This window comes from Vanessa cardui, chromosome 19 (genome assembly GCF_905220365.1).
Source record: "Vanessa cardui chromosome 19, ilVanCard2.1, whole genome shotgun sequence".
NCBI classification, from domain to species: domain Eukaryota; kingdom Metazoa; phylum Arthropoda; class Insecta; order Lepidoptera; family Nymphalidae; genus Vanessa; species Vanessa cardui.
Genome location: NC_061141.1, coordinates 5,480,602 through 5,501,188, shown reverse-complemented (window position 1 = coordinate 5,501,188; position 20,587 = coordinate 5,480,602). Strand labels below are relative to the sequence as shown.

Here is a 20,587-nt window from a genome sequence, read left to right as displayed (position 1 = left end):
CGTTTTTATTGAGAGCCATTATGGGACAATTATTGCAATAATCCCAGTGAATGTTTTATTTGTTAATAAATTTAGTTTTTTTAGCATTAAATAGAAATAGATACTCATAAGATAAGATAACGTCGTATGTCTATGAAATCGAATTGTTTTCTCATCGTGTACAATACTCAGACTAAAATATATTCAATAACATTTTCTACGTTAATGTTTTTTGTATTTTAATAATAAATTTAGAATTTACAATAACGTTGTTGTATCATTCTACCCTTTAATTTCCGAATATCTTCATACCACAGGCTGAAAAATTATTAAAAATGAAAAAATAAAAAACATTCAGAAATGACAGCTAGATACAGAATTTAACGTTATATGTGTAACATTAAAATAGTATTGGATAAAATAATACATTTCAAGTAATTTTTTGTGTTAATCACAACATAACTAAGTGATGTCCGAAGTGGTAAGGTTACAAGTTGAATGGATTATTCGAATTTTTAATAATAAGAATACAATATTGTGCAATATGTTTATTTTGTACTTTGCAATATAAAAACCATACATACTTAGATTTAAATATATTTAGATATTTACATAAATACACATTACACTAGACATACCCCGCCATAGTTAATTAGACCAATGTATTTTCGACTTATATATTATATGATATTTTTGTTAAAATACTACCACATCCATCATTTACAATATATTAAAAAAATATACATGCAATCATTTTACGAAAAAAATACAATGATTTAAAAGAAAAAAAATCTGAAACATTTTACAATTAAACTTGGAATACAAACAGTTGCATTATCGGAATCCCATACTTATTACATAGACACCTATTCTTTTATATTACTAGAAAATATTCTGTCTTATATATCAGATATGTGAAAAGTCAGAAAAATATTTGACCAGTCCATATAATAATACAATAAATTTGTGTTTATAAAACCAGTTCACATAACAAACAAACAAAAAAAACTTTTTTTAAGACAGGGCCCCATATAGGTTCTTAAATACTTTATCAGAAATTGTACGCATAAATAAAAAATAAAAATAAATAACAATTATATTTAAACTGGGACCATTACCTTTCATTTTTGGACATTATTTTCTGACAGTACAAGGTCATCTGCAGTAATGAATAAATAATTGTCTCCATATACTCCTTTTAAATTGTAAACACACTGTATAATATGGAAAAACATTTAACAATATTATAAATAAAAACTTAATACGCTAATTATTAAAAATACCATGTTTTAAATCTATTATTACTAGGAATTCGTTAAACAAACCCACATACCTATATTGCAAAACTTCTTATCTATGTTCAAACTGATTGGAGATTAGTGTTAAGGTTATTTTTTGGTAATGTTATTGTTTATCTAAAATCTATGTATATATTTAATTCAATGAAATAATATTACATTAAGTTAAAATAAAGAAACTTGTATTTTTATATATATTTAACTAATTGAATAAGGGTTCTTTAGTTATGACCCCATAGTAGTCGCAGGTTCGAATCCTGACGGCATATCAGTCTTATAAGAGCTTTTGAAATAAACGTCATATAAAACTACAAATTTATAAAAATCAACGATACATACATACCTTTTAGTATAGATATCAAAGTAAAAAAATTAATATTTTTCATATAACTTAATTACAAATTACCAGTATTCGTAAAAATTCAGTTCTCCAATATGTCACTTAACTATTTACAAATTAATTGTGATTTCGAAACTCGCAAATCCACAAATGCACACTGTTATAGTGTTCCTCTGTAATGCTCATCCAACATTGGCAACAAGAGCCCGTTTATTTACTTTGGTTGGTGATAGGCCACTTCGAATTGCTATGTGGACGTTAGGGGTTGTGGTGCAAGGCGCCGCCATGTTGTTTGGTTTTCTTGTAATTCTTCATCCTATGAATATAATAAAAAAACCATAATTAATATTTCAATAATTTATATATATACATACACCTAAAGTTAAGTAACAGCCTGTTAATTTCCCACTGCCGGGATAAGGCCTCCTCTTCCAATAAGGAGAGTGTTTAGAACATATTCCACCACATTGTTGCAATGAGAGTTGGTGGAATGCACATGTGGCACAATTTTGATGGAATTAGACATATGCAGTTTTCCTCACGATGTTTTCCTTCACCGCTGAGCATGAGATGAATTATGTATAAACACAAATTAAGCACATATATATAATGGTGCTTGCCTGGGTTTGAACCCGCAATCATCGATTAGGATGCACGCGTTCTAACCACTGGGCCATCTCAGCTCATACACCTAAGTTTATTATTAATAATTCAAAAACATTTCTATTTAAAGGTACCTGAAAAAGCCAATTGCTTTTAGATGTATACAAAAATCAGATTAAATTACCTGGATTATTGTGATGGAAACTGTATCTGGCTTGATGTCTTCCAGCATCTTTTGTGTTGCAGAGGTCTGGTCTCCTTGCTCCATGTTCCTGTAATTAATTAAACAATTTGATCAAACTAATTGTATCAAATTATTTGTCAGTCACTGTTATACTACGAATAATTAAAATTACAAGGATAATATTAATTCACAAATTATAGTAAATTTATATATACTAACTTTCTGCTGCCGGAATTGAATCGACCACCTTCTCCTCGTATTCTATTCATTGCGTGTCTATGTCTGGACTCATGGAGGTATTTCTGAAAATAAAAATTATAAAAATTACTAATTTGCCATATCAACTTTCGGTATTCATTAAATTAAATTCTGGGTGGTAGGGCTTTGTGCAATCCCGTCTGGGTAGGTACCACCCACTTATCAGTTATTCTACCGCCAAATAACAGTACTCAGTATTGCTGTGATTCGGTTTGAAGGGTGAGTGAGCCAGTGTAACTACAGGCACAAGGGACATAACATCTTAGTTCCCAAGGTTGGTGGCACATTGACAATGTAAGGGATAGTTAATATTTCTTACAGCTTCATTGTCTATGGGTGATGGTGACCACTTACCATCAGGTGGCCCATATGCTCGTCCGCCAACCTATAATATAAAATAAAAAAAAAAATAATAATTTTAAATATCTTACTCACAGGTCTCTCTTTAGGTATCTTCCCCTGTTCATGGAGCTTAGCTCGTGCGGCACGTCTCCTCAATATACGCTTATACTGTCTTGCATTCACATACAGGAGGGGTTCTTCATCCGAGCCTGCTGTGGAGGACGCAGCTCCCTCTGATGATGCTGTAGAAGTTGTTGCACCACTGTTACCATTCACCATCTGCAATTATTTTCATTGCAATGAATTTGATGCATTAAATACATTGCTTCCAAGGATTTTCAAACATTTGTTTATTTTATTGTTATGATATAGGTAGGTATAGAACGACACAAATTAGATGTAGCATCGGAAAATGCAATGGAATGAAAATAAAACCGATTACTGCCGATTCACACGACCAATAGAAATTCCTATCGCACCATTCGACGCTATTCATCGCTATAAATTCTCGCGTCAGAGGAAGCAAGTTCATGTAAATCGACGTGTCAGATTGACGAATATATTAAGCCATATGATATTACAAGTTATTACGTTTATGCAAAGATCATATTCGCATGAGAAATAAATATTGATAATTTGGGATAGCGTACTCAATTCGGATGTGATCGGTTTTAGGAATTTTGCCGATGCTACATCTAAGTTGTGTCATACTATAGGTAAATTTCCAATGGGTTACTTGATGATATTTGGTCACCACTGTACTTAGAGATTACCAATGTACGAAATTTGGATTAAAACTAATACATAATGATATTTCCTAGATTGATTATTATCTAAGGAATGAATGTTTAATGATACCTAATAGTTTTTTTTACGGCAATCTTTTTGTAAATCTACTTTACTTACCATTACAATGTTGGGTTGATTTACAATTTGCTGTGGTTGTACCGCATTTCCAACACCGGCAACTTGGACAAGGTTTCCATTTAGATTGATAAGTGTGCCTGTAATTACAAAAAATATACAAATTTAGTTTTAGAGAAAAATTACTACTTGTTTAGGTATCTAAAAATTATGCTATCTGTTCAATATGTGGAGTATTCTTGTATATCTTTAATAATTAAATCATAGATCAATTTTACAAGTTAAATATTAAAAATGAAAAATTATCATTAAAATGTTTTCAAGCTAGTTTACCTGGCTGGTGTATAATCTGGTGCTGATCTATCTGTGGTTGGGAGGTTCCGGCTGTCGGTTGATATATATAAGTCTGTCCATCTGGTGTCTGTACAAGCTGCATTGGTTGGATGTTACTGCTTGTCCCTGCAAATAATTATAAATGAATAAAATATATTATATTAATAAATATAAATTATGATACATAAGCCAACAGTCTAAAATTATATTTATTAAATTAATAAATAATAATAAAGTTCAAAGCATTTATATATAAGCTATTGGTTGGTCGCTTACCTTGAAGACTTGACAATGGCAAAACTTGTAATTGTTGTAATTGCTGACCATTTGGGGCTGCCACCTACAAAATAAACATACTTTATTAAACATGGCAACATAATTATATTATCATATTCATAAATGAATTATTAATTGAAAATATTAGCTGCAATTAATGTGTATCTCCAATAACACAATAATATTACAAAACTGATACTACCACCTGGATTTGAGGGGCTCCAATCTGATTGCATGTATAAAAAAAATATATATTTAATATTACAATATAGGATTATATGGCATAAATTTTAATTTTATAATATATCAAAAAAATTTGCCTACAGAACCATAATAATAGTATATATTATTTCACATCAGTACCATTACAATCATAGCAATGATAACAATAATTGATAGGAAAATGATTATGTTTAAAGAAGGCGTCAATAATTAATTAAAAATGGAAATTTATTTATTACTAAAGTTAAAAAAATGTTGCTTGAAACAGAATGTACACTCTCTACTCTGTTAATAAAATGGCAGTGTAATGCATACATATTCAAAACAACATTAATTATATTCAAATGATAAGGACTTAGTTTATCAATACAGCTGTTTCAATTTATTATAGCAATAAATTGCAAAAAGTAATGATTAATAATTAACAATTACCTGAATCGTAGGTGCTGATGATGGTATTGAGTGAATGACAATATGCTGTCCATTTGGGCCCTGTATCATATGTGGGCTGTTATTCATCTGTAAAACTTGAAGCTGTTGTCCGTTGATGGTCATCACTTGTGAACCATCTGTAGTTTGAATCTGAGCATGCTCCATTGTTCATCACTGGAATTAATAATATAAATTTATTAAAAACTAAAGTAACCTATTAATATACACTAGAATATTTTTATTTGTATAATTTCTACAATGTTTGCTATGCTACAATTATTTATTTATTATTTTTGGAATATAAAAATAGTGCAAGAAATGTTCTTAATGTAGTGTCTAGTAGCAGCATCAATCTAGATTGAACGAGTTAATATTATTTTAAAATAAACAAATAATTAAAAACAACTTGTGAATTAAAAAGTTTATTGTTGAATGTTTAATTTTTAATTTTTCTGAACGAAGAGCTAACTAAAGCGCTATCTCTCTGTAAATATCTTCGGAAAATTAGAGTTAGATGTGTAGAAGACTTGGCACATTATTTGATGGTGATAAGAAATAAGTGGTATTCCATTACCTCAGGAAATTATTATCTGAGAATATGCCATACGTCATTCGGTCGAGGCCAGCGAAGCCAACGTAACCAAGATGGCTGCTTTTTAAGTAATTTCATTATACATATCCAAATCTAAGACTTTGTAAAGAAAATTAAAAGTAATATTGAATAATAACATCAACTCAACCATCGCGAATAATAATCGTCAAATATTGTGGACTTACATTGGATATTCCTCACTGGTTTTTCAATGATTGGTTGACAAAGAATAGACCAATGGCCGATGTCAATGATCACAAGAACGCAGTAGATTGGTTCGACACATTACCACTCCCAAAGAAGCGCGAGTGTTCTGCCATCCAATGCTCTTTCTCATAATTAAAATATTGTCTATAGTCCGATAAGTAAGGATTAAGTTCTAATTTAGGTGTAAATATCATTAAATTGCATAATTATTTTTATTACTTTGATAAAAAAATATTGCTAAAGCAATCAGAAAATGAAGGCACAATTACTATACAAGGACCAAATTCGTACAACTTCATATACATCAATAAAAATATTTAATTAAAAATCTAATAAATTAAATTAGATTTAGAAATTATTTATAACTTTTATAAAAATAAGAATATAATATGTGGATGATATTTAATATAGATTATTTGTTTGTACAAACGTATTCGTATGTAAAATATAAAAGATATTTTTTTTTATTTCTAAGAAATCGTGTTTATTGAACTAAAAACATTGAATTTATTTTTGATCCTTCATTTGATAATTTGAGACAACATGTTGCTTTTAGTTGTAAGGTATAATGACTGTTTGATAATAGGTTTTGGTGTCTTTAGCTTTAAGAGTAAAAAAGCGACGCTTTAGTTTGTCTATTTCTGTCATTGTCAAACAAGTTTGTTGTGTTGATCATAGATAATTCTGGTTTTGATTGCTCGTCCGTTTCATATATTAATTAAGCCGCATTTTTGTTTTATTTTAAATGCAATAGTTATAATTGCATATGTTAATTTAGTTATTTACGGAAAACGTAAAATGAATTCTACAATTTCTGACGACCTAAACCGTGAACATTTGGCATTGGAAGCATCAAAGTGTTTAAGTAGGTTAAGATTGTTTGAAAATAGAAACTTGTCAATTTCTTTTGTTTTCCATTTGTTTAATGTTTATTTATAAATTTTCTTCCAGAAAATATACTCTCAAATACTCAAAACGTCACAGCTCTACATAAAGAAATTTTGGAAATAAATTTATCAATCACTGCATACATTGAAGAAAGTAAAAATCGTTTAGAAGGTCTTCGCCTTGAGTTAGCCCGCCAAGCGACAAGCTCGCATAGAGTTGTAGATATACTAAGTGAAAAATGTGAGTAAAAAAATAAAAAAAAGTGCTTTTTAAAGAATAGTATTTTTTGTTGATATGGTTTTAACTAATCAAACTTTTTTCAGAATAAAATGTCAAATTTTGCAAAAACTCCTCAAAACAGAAAAAACAATTACAGAAGTATTAATAGCACAAATAGAGAATCTAATAACAATACAAATACTCAACATTTGAAACAAGAGTCAGCCAAAAAGTTTATTTTATGGTATAAGCAATTGGTTGACAATGATCGCCAGAAATTCAGTTTATTTTTGTCAGACGATGTTACACTGGAATGGTTTGGGAGGACTATAAAGACTAGGAAGAAAGTTTCAGCTTTCGTTAAAAATGACATACAATGTTCCAGACATGACTTTACAACTGTACAAAGTATTGAAAAAATTGAGACGAGAAATACAAGATTACACAGGTGTTTGACTTGAATAATTAATATAATTTTGTAAAATATTAATATTTGTAAATACTCAATTACTATGTGTATGTAATTATAACATTCTTTAATTATTTTACAGGAATAGTGAAAATATTTTAAGCAGTCCCTTACATTCCCCTGAAACTAACATTCCAAAATCACAAAAATCAGGTAAAAGAAAAATTCAAACTAATTGCAACAGTCCTCAGTGGGCTGAAGGATGCAAGCCTGATGATGATGATGATGAAATTGAGTGTAAAAGAAAAAAGTCAAACCTCAACTGTGCAGTAAATGAACAGAGATATCATATAAGAGAAATTCCTGTAGTTGATATTGTCATAAGCAATAATGGTGATGGAATAACAGATAAAAGCAGGCAACAAAGTTCATCCATAACGCCCCCGAATATGGAGTGTGGTCAGGGTGATTGCCTTCCGTCTACAAGTGGTACAGGTTCTGAGAGTTCGCATGAGGCATTAAATGCCCAACTACCTAAATTAGCTGTTGAATGTGATGGTTATGTTGAATTTAATAGAATGAGAAATAGTCGTAGTTCTGATTGCATGAAATGGGATAGGAAATGCAAAGTACAAATTAGTTACTCGGAGGATCCTCTTAATGTAGGAGAGTATATAATTTGGGCATTAAGATACAGTGATGAAAGTAAGTGTCGTAGAAATTTACTAGCTGCATTTGAAGAAGCAGCTTCAGATTAATGTGTTGTGTACTTTTGTATACACAAATAATTATTGTTTATAGTATAAACCCTAAAGGGTTTATTTCTAGTATTTTAATTTCCTTCGAATAATTTTATTTATCATGACAAACTTACTTATGGATTATTATGAAGCATTATGTACAAATACTTTGTTAACATGTGCCTTAGAATTGAACACCAATGTTAAAATTTAAAAGTAATCAGTATAAGCAGAATTATTATGATAAGATTTAATATGAATTTGTGTAATTTAATTTTGGGCACAAAAGAAACTCAAAGTAATATTATTTTACTATTAACAAACAACATATTTGACAAATAAAAACTATATACATATATTTTTAAGTAATATTTTATGTATCTGTACATGAGAAGAACTGGATGAAATATATATCAAATATACCTTTCATAACAACTAATCAAATCATTACCACGCAAACAGTTGGAAGTATGACATAAGTGTGCCTTGACAAAATATATAATATACAGATATGTTGTCTAAACATACCCTATATAATATATACTTTTCATTGTCGACAAAATAACCTGTCAATTCATTCTACACCTTGCCCAAAATCTGTTTATACCAACATTTGATAAATGTTAAAATAGATTTGAGAGATAGATTAGATATGAGAGAGATATAGATGAATGTACCAATGCATTTTATCTTAGATAAACCACACAAAAGTTAACTTACTTGTTCTGTTCTGTGTAAAAAAAAAACGTAGTTATTAAACAGCCACAACAATAAATTTAGGTTTTGAAATTAGATAAGGATTTTAAATATAAATGCCAAGTTATGTAATTTCTAAGTATAAATAAAATCTCAGTGAAATATCACTGACACTGTTCCAACTATTTAGGTCTAGTGTATTATTTATCGATATTTTAAATATCATGAGAAAATGAACACTAACAGAGTTATTATATGAATATTAATTCAGTGATTATCCATTCATTATGAACACAAAGAAAAAAATATCAGAATGTAATGTAATTATTTTTTATTTATTTATCTTGTTATCATCACAAATATCATCATATAAAATTACAAAGCATTTTTTTGTCTCTTAGGAGTAGTATAAATCGAGGCAAGACTGAAATGCTTAAATTTTGCATGAATAACTTAATATTGGAAAAGGATGCCGTCATTAAGACGTATCAAGTTTCTTTACCTATCAGTAACTAATATGAAATCTTATTGTCATTCTGTCTGTGGTAAAAAAATAGAGAATAAAAATAAGTTATTTACATAAATACAAACAAACAACATGTTTCAAATATTTTTCGACACAAGACGTACGTAAAATTGTTATTGGTCATTTAAAATTGTGAAAACTATTTTTTAAGTATTTTTAAAATTCGTGGCCATAGTTATGTTTAGCTATTAGTAATAGTTGGGGCTGCATGCAAAACTAATTTAGTGGAATCCAGTTTGCGCTGCTCAACAGCCAAACAAAAGAAAATTGGCTTATGTTTACAGATTTTATTGAGAGAACAACAGCCGAACAGAAAAATTCATCATTTATTAGCCATTCAAGTGTTACATAAGTAGAATTACCTATCTCCATACGTCATAAGGCTTTACTTTTTGCTTGTCCAACTATTGACCACATGTTTTATCGATGCTTTCTTAGACTATTCAGACGTAAAAAAATAATCAAATTTATTAGATGTTTGACAAAGTAACAGATCGAGAGTTACTTGTGCAACTAACAATTTTTGCAAAGCAAAGGGACCTTCTAATTTGTATGTAATATTTGAATGGGGACCCGTTCATTCACAGTATTATACTGGCAGAAAGCAAATTCAAAACTAAAAATATATCAAACAACTTGTTCGCCGTGTACATGTTCGCGGTGCGCCGGTTTTATGGCATAGCTTCACAGTCTACGCAAACTGGTTTGTACTAGAACGAATTGATATTTGATCGTGTAGCCTATCTTATATTATTCGTAAGTCTTTACCTATTTTAAAACGTTACTTGTGAAGTAATAAGTTTTTGTTTTTCGTTTTATTCTTAGCAGTTTTAAGAAATAAAGTTGTTTAGAAAGTCAATTTATATTTTTTATTTCTTTCTCATAACTTTGGTGAGAAACCTTCGTGTATTTTCACTAACTGTATTGCAGCCGAGGGGTGAGATAATATCCAAGCCTTGTTCCCAAACAGACAAGAGTCCCGCTATTGAGATATTTAAGGACAGTTACTTTACTTTTGTTTATTAATCAGATATTTTCCTGTGTACTAATGTGGTGCTATTACGGTTGTTTTATAACAACTGTTGCTATCGAAAATTTGTTGCGGAACCGTAATAGCACCACTGGTATGGGAAATTAAGTTATACTGTTACAGTAATCAAATAAATGTCTAATAATAACTATTCGTAGTTTTTGATCGTAAACGTTTCCGCTCAGAGAGGCGGACTGCGATAAATAAACACTCGCATCGATTACAAAAATAAAGTGTATAGCAAACGGTTCGCGCGAAACCAATTACATTTTATACGATTTAAATAGTAGTTCTTATCAATAGAGAAAAAGGTAATGAAACTCAAAGAATAAAAAGTCCTATATAAAATTTAATCTTCAATAGGTACATATAGAACTAATTAAAATAAAAATTGTAAATATCTAAAGATACGTCAAAAAACATCACGGTGTATTTACGATTTTTAATAAACTATAATTTAAGAAAAATGCCTCTATTGTGTAACGTTAATAATAAAGTTAGTATATACATAATAATACGACGAATTCTTTTTTTTTATTATTACATGTGGCGAAAACTTAAAATAATTTAACACCTTTGATCAAAAACGAATTTGACAATATTTAAAAAAAAAATAGCTGAACTAAATGGAAATAGATAAGTGCTATTTATAAAATAAGTAACTAAATCAATCATTGTATTTATATAACACAATACTTTTATTCCGCGCAAATGTAACGTTTTATATATTTTTATTATAACATTGTAAAATTGATTTTCTAAAATGCGATATTGGAATTATGTTTGATTTGTGTCAAATATAGTGTTGGAAAATAAAATTATTAAATTTTCAATATGCATTTGAAAATATAAAAATCACACAAACTTAACATAATCTTAGAGATTGGAAAAATTTACTGTTTACAATTTTTTTTAATTACATCTTTAACAACAAACAGCTATTGTTTGATTGTATGAACTATTTGATAAATTACATTAACATCAGTGTTTACAATGCAGAAAATATGAAGTATTATTTCATAACAGCATGCAAAATTGAGCAAAAGTTTGATTAATTTCATTTGTATTTGTACAGAAACATGAACATATTCATTGCACATTTAAGTTTAAAAAATATGTAATCATTTAGATTTGCCTACATTTTGTACAAATTCCATTGAGTATTAAAACTTAAATTCTCAAATTTAACATTGTGGCACCATCATGGCATAATTAACTTAATAAAGGAGCAAAATATCTAAAACACAACTAATGTATTTAAATCCTTGCTATTTTATACAAAAAAATGGTAACTAAACAATGTTAAGTGTTAGTTATTTGATAAATTTGTGATGTTTATACTATAAAAATGCAAAAAAATTATTGCACCAATTTTCTTAGTATACAATATTAACTAAGTTATTAATAATTTGTTTCAAATAAAAGACATAATTATTTTTGATTTGAAACAAATGAAGTAATCAACAAAGAAAATTTAGTAAACAAACACTTGTTTAGTATGAAATGCATTGTTACATTAGTATTGGTATATGGATAGGTGAATATATTGTTATGAGATAATTAAGAATTAATTTGTCTGGTTGTGTAATGTAAATTTTAAATTACTCTTATTAAGTAAGGAAATTTTTAACAGTCAATTTTGTTTAAATAATATCCCAATAATATAAAAGTACTTCTACATTCCAGTATTAGGACAAGAAATCAAATAACACAGTTGTTTTGGTAAAATAAACATTTTAAAGTTTCACCGAGTGGCAAATTTTTTAAACCATTATCATTATTAGTTATCACATTCTATTACTAATATTCAAAGTTTGTGAGAGATTCTTCTTTCATATACAATTCTAACAGAATATAAAAGGCTATGTTTTCATTTGTAGCCTTTAGTCATCATACACATGAACCAATTTTTATTCCATTTGCAATTTTTTTATTTAATAAAATGAATATTGCTATGGAATTTGCACCATCATCATTATATCTATAAGGACTAATAATATAATACTTATTATAATTATTTTGCATATTTCTCTAATTATTGTTTACATTTTATTACATTATTGCTTTAAAAAAAAAAATATTATCATCAAGTCAAACAATAATTTTTGGCATAATTTTTGTAGATAAATTGTGACATTTCAAGTAAATTTTATAATACTTTGCTAATAATACGAAAATTTATAAGAAACTATTAATTAGACATGTCGAAAAACAATTTATCATAACCGATATTCATAAATCAAATTGCATTTTAACATAGCATAGCAACACCTTACTATGTTAAAATAATATTGTTACAATAAAGAAATTTATAATAGTACTAATTTATAATAAAATATATGAAATGCTAGTTTCAGATCAATATTGTACACAACATTAGCTTACCACAATTCAATAATAGCAAAAAATTACTAAATGTATTAATTATACATAAATCCTAGATTACAAACTCTACATTATTCATCCTTACACTATTTTTTTTTGACAGTTGCTCTAAACATTGTTTTAAAATAACAATTAATGTTAACATTTAGTAATTTAATGCAAGTGATGAGTTGCAGTAAGCCAATGATAGCTATTAGTTTAAAATCATACTCAGATGTAGATATCACAAATTTGAGGTGATTGTTTGTTGATCAATACTATTTTTGATCAAAGTTATCTACATCATTCAGGGCACTCGGGTCCTCTATATCTTCCTTGGCATTGTTCTCTAGGACAGGCTCATTAATGGGATTATTAACATTTAAAGCTGAACTGAGTTTTGGTGGCTGAGCTGCTGGTGTAACTTTTGAAGATATTGCTGGGTTTGGAGCACTTTTGGTGGCCATTGAAGACTTGAATCTGGCAATTTCTTTTTCGAGATCATCAATTTTTTTCTTTCTTTCTTCTAATTGGGCTGTTAATGTTATTTTTTCTAGCCTTAAGGTTTCTATTGTAGCTGTCTTACTAACTTGCAAGTTTTTCAAAGACTGTAATTCAGTTTTACAAATTTCGACATCTACTAATGTTCGATTCACTTGAATCTCCGACTTTGCTAATTTAGTTTTTAACTCTGAATAATTGGTGCTTAATTTCATTTTTGAACTTTCTAAATCGCTTACTTTCGTATTATAAATGTCTCGTTGTTGCTGGTACCGTAGTGACTCTTCCATACATGATGTTTGTTGTCTAGAACACTCTTGTAGTTGTCCGGTTAACTCACCAAGTCGGGTTTGTAATTCGGTTTCCATACTCCAACTATTGAGTAGTGAAAGGGTAAGTAAAATGCATACGGCGAAAACAATGTACATTGGCCAGCGACGCATGTTTTCTATACCCATATTACTTATGCACTACACTAATTTAATGGCTGTTTCAATGACAACACTATTATTTTTTTTTTATGTTTTTCTTTTCGGCTATACTTAATTGAACTTCACGAAGAAAGCTTCAGCAAGTTACCTACTCGTCAGACAACTCAGACATCAAGCGGTCAAATGTCTTATGTCATTGACATTTCAATTTCTCGTAAATTGCCATCTTTAAAATTATTTGTATTATTAATTATTATATTAATTTTCAATTTGTAAAGATAATTTACGTATGGTCATTGAAAAAAATTAGCAATGAACACAAATATAAAACAGTATTCATTATAAGCAGCTTCAAAATAACAGGTAACGTTTTATTTTAAAACAATAGTCCAAAATCTAATGTTCTATAATTCCAAAATCAAAATTATGTACTATGTCAGGCATTTTATTTTAGAATTATTCACGACAGTTAATATTAATTAAAACTATAATATTGATTTACAATTCTACCCTTCTAAAGTGGCAATATTGTTAGACAGGTCACGTGATCAGGTTGCTATAGACTAAAATCCTTCATCGACTTCTTTGGTTTATAGCCACGAGGTTTTTAGCAATATTTCAATTTATTAGTGAAATAATAAAAAGAGAATTTGTATTCTTTTGGGAAAATGCCACCCAGCAATCCATTGCCGCCTAAAGAAAATGCTCTTTTCAAAAGAATTTTGGTAAGTGCAGTTGTAAACATTCAATTCTCTTTCGAGTGGCTTGTCAATCTCACCTATTATATCCAAATAAAAAATAATACAAATGATATCAAAATTTCGCTTGACTATTATCTTGTCGCAAAACAATGGATTAATCCAATAAACTTTTTTGTTATGACATGAAACCAAAATTTATTTTAAATAAAAAAGATTCTATGTGCGCTTTTACAATATTTGAGATGCGTCTTTTAATAAATAGAGGTTAAAGTATTTAAATTATAATTATACCTTTTTCAGCGTTGTTACGAACACAAACAATATAAAAATGGGCTGAAGTTTGCAAAGCAAATATTATCCAATCCAAAATTTGCAGAGCATGGAGGTCAGTATGAACAGCTTTATTATTAATCGTCTTAATAATAAGTTAAATTTATCGTACAATTAATGTAAATAGTGAGATATTTATGATATATATTGTTTTTGAATTTTTAGAGACTCTTGCTATGAAAGGCCTAACACTGAATTGCCTAGGCCGCAAAGAAGAGGCATATGAGTATGTTCGTCGCGGTCTGCGTAATGATCTGAAGTCGCCGGTGTGCTGGCACGTATATGGACTTCTACAACGATCTGATAAGAAATATGATGAGGCGATTAAATGTTACCGTAATGCATTGAAATGGGAGAAGGAGAATATACAAATTCTACGTGATCTCTCCTTACTTCAAATTCAGATGCGAGATCTGGAAGGTTATAAAGTAAGTAATATTATTATTATTGTAAAGAAAGCTGATATCAAAATATAACTAAATTTATAAAATATAATATAAAATGTAAATGTTTCTATATTCTTTGTATAAGAACTCTTACAATGAAATTAAATTTTAAAAAACGTCTGTAACATATAATTTTTAGACTTTACCTTATGTTATAAAAGATTATTTTTAATTTTATAAAAATGCTTACTTATACTTGATTTAAGTATGTAATTATTAGACAAATTAGCATTATTGAAGGCTAAAACTGACTAAGACTAGCTTTAATTGTTTGCTTTATCAGAATGCATGAAAAAATTATGTACTACTTGAATTGTTTTATTCCAGGATACTCGATACCAACTCTTTATGTTGCGACCGACACAGAGAACATCATGGATTGGGTTTGCTATGAGCTACCATCTACTAGGAGATTATGAAATGGCGAACAGCATCATTGATGCTTTTAGAACTAATCAGATGAAGGGTCCCTATGATTATGAACAATCAGAATTGTTATTATACCAGAATATGGTGTTAGCCGAGTCTGGACAGTATGAAAGAGCTCTGCAACACTTGCAAAAATTCCAAAATCAGATTTTAGACAAGTTATCTGTTAAAGAAACCTCTGGTGAATATTATTTGAAATTAAAGAGGTATGTACTCGAACTGAAATGCTTTATAAGATTTAATCTAATCTAATTATAATTATAGATTGCAAAAATTTTATTTGCTAAGTTAAACAATCCTTGAAAAAATTTTAAAATTGAATTAATAGTTACTATGGCGATCTTTGCTTATTTAAAACATGCTATATTTTATATTTATTATCATTCTTCTGAATTATATTTCTTGCGTGTAGGATATGTCTGTTGTGTTTTGTGTCATAGCAATGTTATGCTAGATTGTGTAAAAGAAACATTCCTCTGGTATTCTAAAATGTTATGTCCCTATAATATAAATCACTCTGATTGATAAAGATAAATTTAAATTACCTGATAAAACTAAAAAAACAGTTTTATGGTCAGAATGACAAATAGGCCACTTGATGTTAAATGGTAACTATACCCATAGACATTGGAGCTGTAAGTGATATTAACCATTCCTAACGTCACCAATGCTGCCAACCCTGGGAACTAAGATGTTAGTTGTTTTTGCCTTGGCCTGATTGTTAGACTGGCTAACTTACCCATTTAACCACAAAACAAAAGTTAGTATTATTAGAATATGTGATGAGTTTGTAGTATCTACACGAACAGGATTACAAGAAAAGTGCGACCAAGTACTGTGGATCAATTAAAAAATATGTAAATAATGTATACTTAAACTTAGTATTAAATATTTTCAGGTTTAAGGAAGCTGAAGCAGTGTATGAAGATTTGCTCAAGAGGAATCCAGAAAATGTGATGTATTATGAGAAATTAGTTGAAGCAAAACAGCTTAGTAATGCTGATGAAAAAGTGGCCTTCTATGATGAATATAAGTAAGCATGACTCGTTAAGTTTTTCCACATCTAAAAAAAATACTCATGTACCTCTAAGAATTTGAGTTATAGGTTTATTATCTGCCGAAGAGGCTTCAAGTAAACTCAAACTCAAACTCAAATAACTTTATTCAATATAGAAGCATTACACTTTCTTGTGTTCATTTTCTAGTGTTTCAATTGACCATCAAGGTCAATTGAAACACTAAGTAAGTTAAGGGAACAACATTTTTTGAGTTATCGAGGTTCGATTTATAAAAGTTATACTGTGTATGTAGTCCTAGCGATATAGTTTATAAACCAAACTGTGATGAACTGTAAATTAGTTGAAATTAAAGTTTTTGCTTATTAGTAATGGTAAGTTGTACCTTTCTTTAAAATATAAATCTAACTAAAATGTTATTATATACTTATATAAATAAATTATTCAATTATGTTATTACATTGATTTTTTTTTCTTAATTCCAGGTTAGAGTATCCAAAAGCAATAGCCCCCAGAAGGCTTCAGCTTACTGAAGCTTACATGCCTGTTTTTGAGCGGCTCATTGATGAGTATTTGAGGCATGGTCTGCATAAAGGCATCCCTCCACTATTTGTGGACTTGAGGTGAGATTATTTAGTGGCTAAAATGTATTAAACTTTCATAGCAAATATTTTGAAGCATAAAATTTCATTTATTTATACTATGAGTTGCATAGAAAGTACTTTTTATATTTAATAACTTGCTGTTCCCGGGACCTTGTTTGTGATTGAATTTAACCCTTCGGGTGCCTGGTGGGTAAAACTTACATGGCGTGCCTGGTGGGTCTGTGGGACCCGGTAACAAAATGCTTGTTTTTTACTTATTTCATTAGTCATAAAGCCAAATAATGTGTTTATATTTATTTTAGAGCCGTTTAGTTATATGAATTAAAAATAAAATGAAACTAAAGTTCTTCTACAAAGTCTAATAAAAAAATTAAAAAGACTCTATTTTTACGTAATAAAAATAAACACTTATGTTTAAATCAACAATATCAAACTTTTTAAATGCGATCAACAATCGGACTTCACATTAATTTAAGGCACTAATTAATCAACTTACAAACTATTATATTTTGATCTCAAAGTAACAAAGGTATTGCTTATAACTAATCAGTATTTATGTGACAATTTTCGCAAACGAAAATTGCTTGTTCCAAGCAAATATGACTTGTGCAAGAGGCACTGATGTATTTAGACTTGAGATCTTTTTGGCTAGGACATACATAAGAACACATTTTTCTACCAGCATCATGTCTTTTGGGTGGTGGCTCTGAGGGTTCCCCTAAATGAGAGCTGATTCTCTTACGTAAAGATTTTGTTTCTTTCAACTATTACGTCGTTTAGTCTGATGTGGAGCAGTCAATACCATGCCCCTTTTTTTATAAAGTTCCTTCTAGTTGTAATTGTATCAGAATTGTTTAACATATTACTAACTTTTGCGTTTATGCCAGTAGTGTTGAGAATCCAGAAATAATAATCAAGAACTTTATATATTGATCTGTGACCAAAATTACATAATGGTTGGGACATATAAATCACTTTCATTTGGTTGTGTATATGATATCACTGTTATTTGGTTAGTTATAGACCTTTACTTCTTCCTTGTCATCATCAGAATCATGTGTCTGACTCACATTCACTTTCATCAAAAATTACATCCTCATCTTCATTTTCTTCAAAAATTCTCTCTAAAGCTTGGCGAATTTCATCATTTATTAATCGTCCAGCCATTATAACTGTATTCATATTTTTTCCACAAATTATTTACCACCCAATATAAATTAAAGAGCCAAAACAAAAATAATAGCTTAAAGATTAAAAGTTACGCCGCGTGCCTGGTCGGGTCCCTGAGACCCGAGCCCACACAAAATGCGTATTGTTCGGATGGGTGTACATTGCGGACAGCGGGAGAGTAGTCAAAATAGCCGTTAGTTTGTATCGCGAAGCTACTCAGGAGTGCAGCGGGTTTGCTCCGAAAATTTAAAAGTTATCGTTGATTTTTTGAAGAGACGGGTCTGTCAGACCCACCAGGCACCCGAAGGGTTAACAAAAAAATAGTATAGCATAAGTTACTCCTTATTATATCAGTTATCTGCCAGTGAAGTCCCGTCATAAACAGGAAGGAAGACAGACAAAAATTGTAAAAAATATTGAAAAAGGGCTTTTTAATATTACAAACAGACACTCCAATTTTATTATATGTATATGATTTTTTATGTAAATCAATTATATTTTAAACAATTCAATTTTTATCAGTTTAGAAATCTATTGCAAATAAAATGTTGAATACAAATAGTAGTTGTAATATATAAATTATATTGTAATGTGATATTTTTGATACAATGCGTTATCAGAAGTTATTATAATAATATCTTTTTAAATATCCCTGTTCCAATCGCATGAGAAGTTTCCATGATACCAAATTTTCCAAGGAGAAAAAATGTTTAACAGTTTTCCTGTACATCAATCAACATTATATATATTATATAAGTTAAACCCCATTTAACTTTTTCCAGGTCGTTATATGTAGATGAAAGCAAAGCTGACACAATAGAGAAATTAATATTACAATACATAGACAATTTGGCAAAGACTGGTGTGTTTAGTAGTAAGCCAGATGAAGTGAAACAGCCAGCGAGTGCGTTGCTATGGGCGTATTACTTCGCAGCACAACATTTCGATTACAAGCAAGATACAACAAAAGCTCTATTTTATATAGACGCGGCGATAGAACATACACCTACATTAATAGAACTATTTATTGTCAAAGGAAGAATATATAAGGTAAATATTATATGGAATATATTTATTAAGTGATGTTTATTGATGAGCACATATTTTTGGCCTCAATCATCAGTGAAAGCTTTCCTTAAGTACGTCAGGCAGGCCGCTGGTCGTAAAAATAAGCTTAATCCTTTCTATACAGTTTTATTTGTTTACGATTCAGCCAAAAATAAATAGCAAGCGAATGTTTATGTTGATGTATAATATGCTTGGTCTGTTAGTATTTTGTAAATGAAATAAAAATTAGCACAGTCAACATGATATATAAAGTAACAATTAAGATTACAAAAAACAAAGAACCAACTAAAGTGATAAATAGTATACAAATAAAGTTGACTAAATATTTAATATAACAATTTTGACCACATCGCTCACATTGTTCATAATAGATAAGAGCAAGAATTTTGTAAAATCTATAAGTATCTCTAATAGTTGTTACTAAGGATGGAAAGTGTCCAAAAGAATAGTTGAGTTTATGAAAATTATTTATTTATTTAGTACATAAATACAGTGCAGATTATATAAATTAAAGCTTCTAGGTGTAAATAGCACGGATTTTTTTAATAAATTGAATCGAAAGCTATCAATACACATCGATTCTATAGACTTAATAGTTAAAAATTTATACTAGGCAAGATACGATGGCCGTTTTGACACATTAAAAAAGTGATGTGAAATGTAAATTTATTATCGATATAATATGTTCGAATCCTTGTTTTATTGCAAGTAATTTAATTCAAGGTATGTTCTGTTGCCTGTTCTGAATACTAATATTATTTCTATTATCATTTTCTGCAATAAACATACATAAATAAAATAAAAAAGTTATAAAACAGATAAAATATTTACTGTCAAAACAAATATAACACCGACTCGACCTCATCGAGTGCAAGAGTATGACGTACACGTTTACGCAAAAAAAAAAAAATTATCTTCGCGGTACTCTAATATTTGTAGTTTAGAAATCACATTTGATAAATTTTATGACTAACTGCACGTCACTATTGACAATAAAGAACAACAATTTGCGGGCAAACGTCAAAACGGCCATCATAGCGTGCCGCTTCTATAGCGATGTAACAAATAACAATAAGAAATTAAAAGGA

The 20,587-nt window shown here is 29.2% G+C and overlaps 4 protein-coding genes across 6 annotated transcripts in view; 2 read left to right on the top strand and 2 right to left on the bottom strand.

Annotated features, from left to right (window-relative positions):
• Positions 1-512: 512 nt before the first annotated feature.
• Positions 513-6,066, bottom strand: LOC124537932 (nuclear transcription factor Y subunit alpha). Of its 3 annotated transcripts, none has more exons than XM_047114893.1 (9): positions 5,909-6,066; positions 5,132-5,305; positions 4,478-4,541; positions 4,202-4,327; positions 3,911-4,008; positions 3,098-3,283; positions 2,624-2,706; positions 2,405-2,492; positions 513-1,933 (listed from the first exon to the last, which is right to left on the bottom strand). In XM_047114893.1, the coding sequence occupies exons 2-9, from the start codon at positions 5,294-5,296 to the stop codon at positions 1,865-1,867; spliced, it is 879 nt and encodes a 292-aa protein (XP_046970849.1). In that variant the 5' UTR covers positions 5,297-5,305; positions 5,909-6,066; the 3' UTR covers positions 513-1,864. The 3 variants fall into 3 exon arrangements, with proteins under 3 accessions (XP_046970849.1, XP_046970850.1, XP_046970851.1); XM_047114894.1 differs by lacking the exon at positions 5,909-6,066 and adding an exon at positions 5,706-5,895; XM_047114895.1 differs by lacking the exon at positions 5,909-6,066 and adding an exon at positions 5,538-5,648.
• Positions 6,067-6,569: 503 nt separating this feature from the next.
• On the top strand, positions 6,570-8,538 carry LOC124538009. The gene is made up of 4 exons (XM_047115012.1): positions 6,570-6,795; positions 6,882-7,058; positions 7,142-7,485; positions 7,589-8,538. The coding sequence occupies exons 3-4, from the start codon at positions 7,148-7,150 to the stop codon at positions 8,202-8,204; spliced, it is 954 nt and encodes a 317-aa protein (XP_046970968.1). The 5' UTR covers positions 6,570-6,795; positions 6,882-7,058; positions 7,142-7,147; the 3' UTR covers positions 8,205-8,538.
• Positions 8,539-10,765: 2,227 nt separating this feature from the next.
• Positions 10,766-13,900, bottom strand: LOC124537852. Its single transcript, XM_047114799.1, has one exon. The coding sequence runs from the start codon at positions 13,759-13,761 to the stop codon at positions 13,081-13,083; it is 681 nt and encodes a 226-aa protein (XP_046970755.1). The 5' UTR covers positions 13,762-13,900; the 3' UTR covers positions 10,766-13,080.
• A 384-nt stretch (positions 13,901-14,284) lies between these two features.
• The window catches only part of LOC124537802 (N-alpha-acetyltransferase 15, NatA auxiliary subunit), a 105,099-nt gene continuing 98,796 nt past the window's right edge, over positions 14,285-20,587 (top strand). Inside the window, exons 1-7 of the mRNA XM_047114712.1 lie at positions 14,285-14,459; positions 14,736-14,820; positions 14,931-15,193; positions 15,539-15,846; positions 16,539-16,673; positions 17,142-17,279; positions 19,214-19,481. Coding sequence (XP_046970668.1) covers positions 14,403-14,459; positions 14,736-14,820; positions 14,931-15,193; positions 15,539-15,846; positions 16,539-16,673; positions 17,142-17,279; positions 19,214-19,481 — 1,254 coding nt within the window. The 5' untranslated portion in view covers positions 14,285-14,402. The remainder of the gene's footprint in view (positions 14,460-14,735; positions 14,821-14,930; positions 15,194-15,538; positions 15,847-16,538; positions 16,674-17,141; positions 17,280-19,213; positions 19,482-20,587) is intronic.

What these genes read in the sequence shown, in the direction of transcription:
- LOC124537932 (XM_047114893.1), bottom strand. Translation starts at nt 5,296, where the DNA reads ATGGAGCATGCTCAGATTCAAACTACAGATGGTTCACAAGTGATGACC. An exon ending in CATCAGCACCTACGATTCAG is followed by an intron (nt 4,542 to 5,131) that starts GTAATTGTTAAT and finishes TTTATTTTGTAG; the next exon opens with GTGGCAGCCCCAAATGGTCA. An exon ending in AGATACCTAAAGAGAGACCT is followed by an intron (nt 2,707 to 3,097) that starts GTGAGTAAGATA and finishes TTTTATTTTCAG; the next exon opens with AAATACCTCCATGAGTCCAG.
- LOC124538009 (XM_047115012.1), top strand. Translation starts at nt 7,148, where the DNA reads ATGTCAAATTTTGCAAAAACTCCTCAAAACAGAAAAAACAATTACAGA. An exon ending in AGAAATACAAGATTACACAG is followed by an intron (nt 7,486 to 7,588) that starts GTGTTTGACTTG and finishes ATTATTTTACAG; the next exon opens with GAATAGTGAAAATATTTTAA.
- LOC124537852 (XM_047114799.1), bottom strand. Translation starts at nt 13,761, where the DNA reads ATGGGTATAGAAAACATGCGTCGCTGGCCAATGTACATTGTTTTCGCC.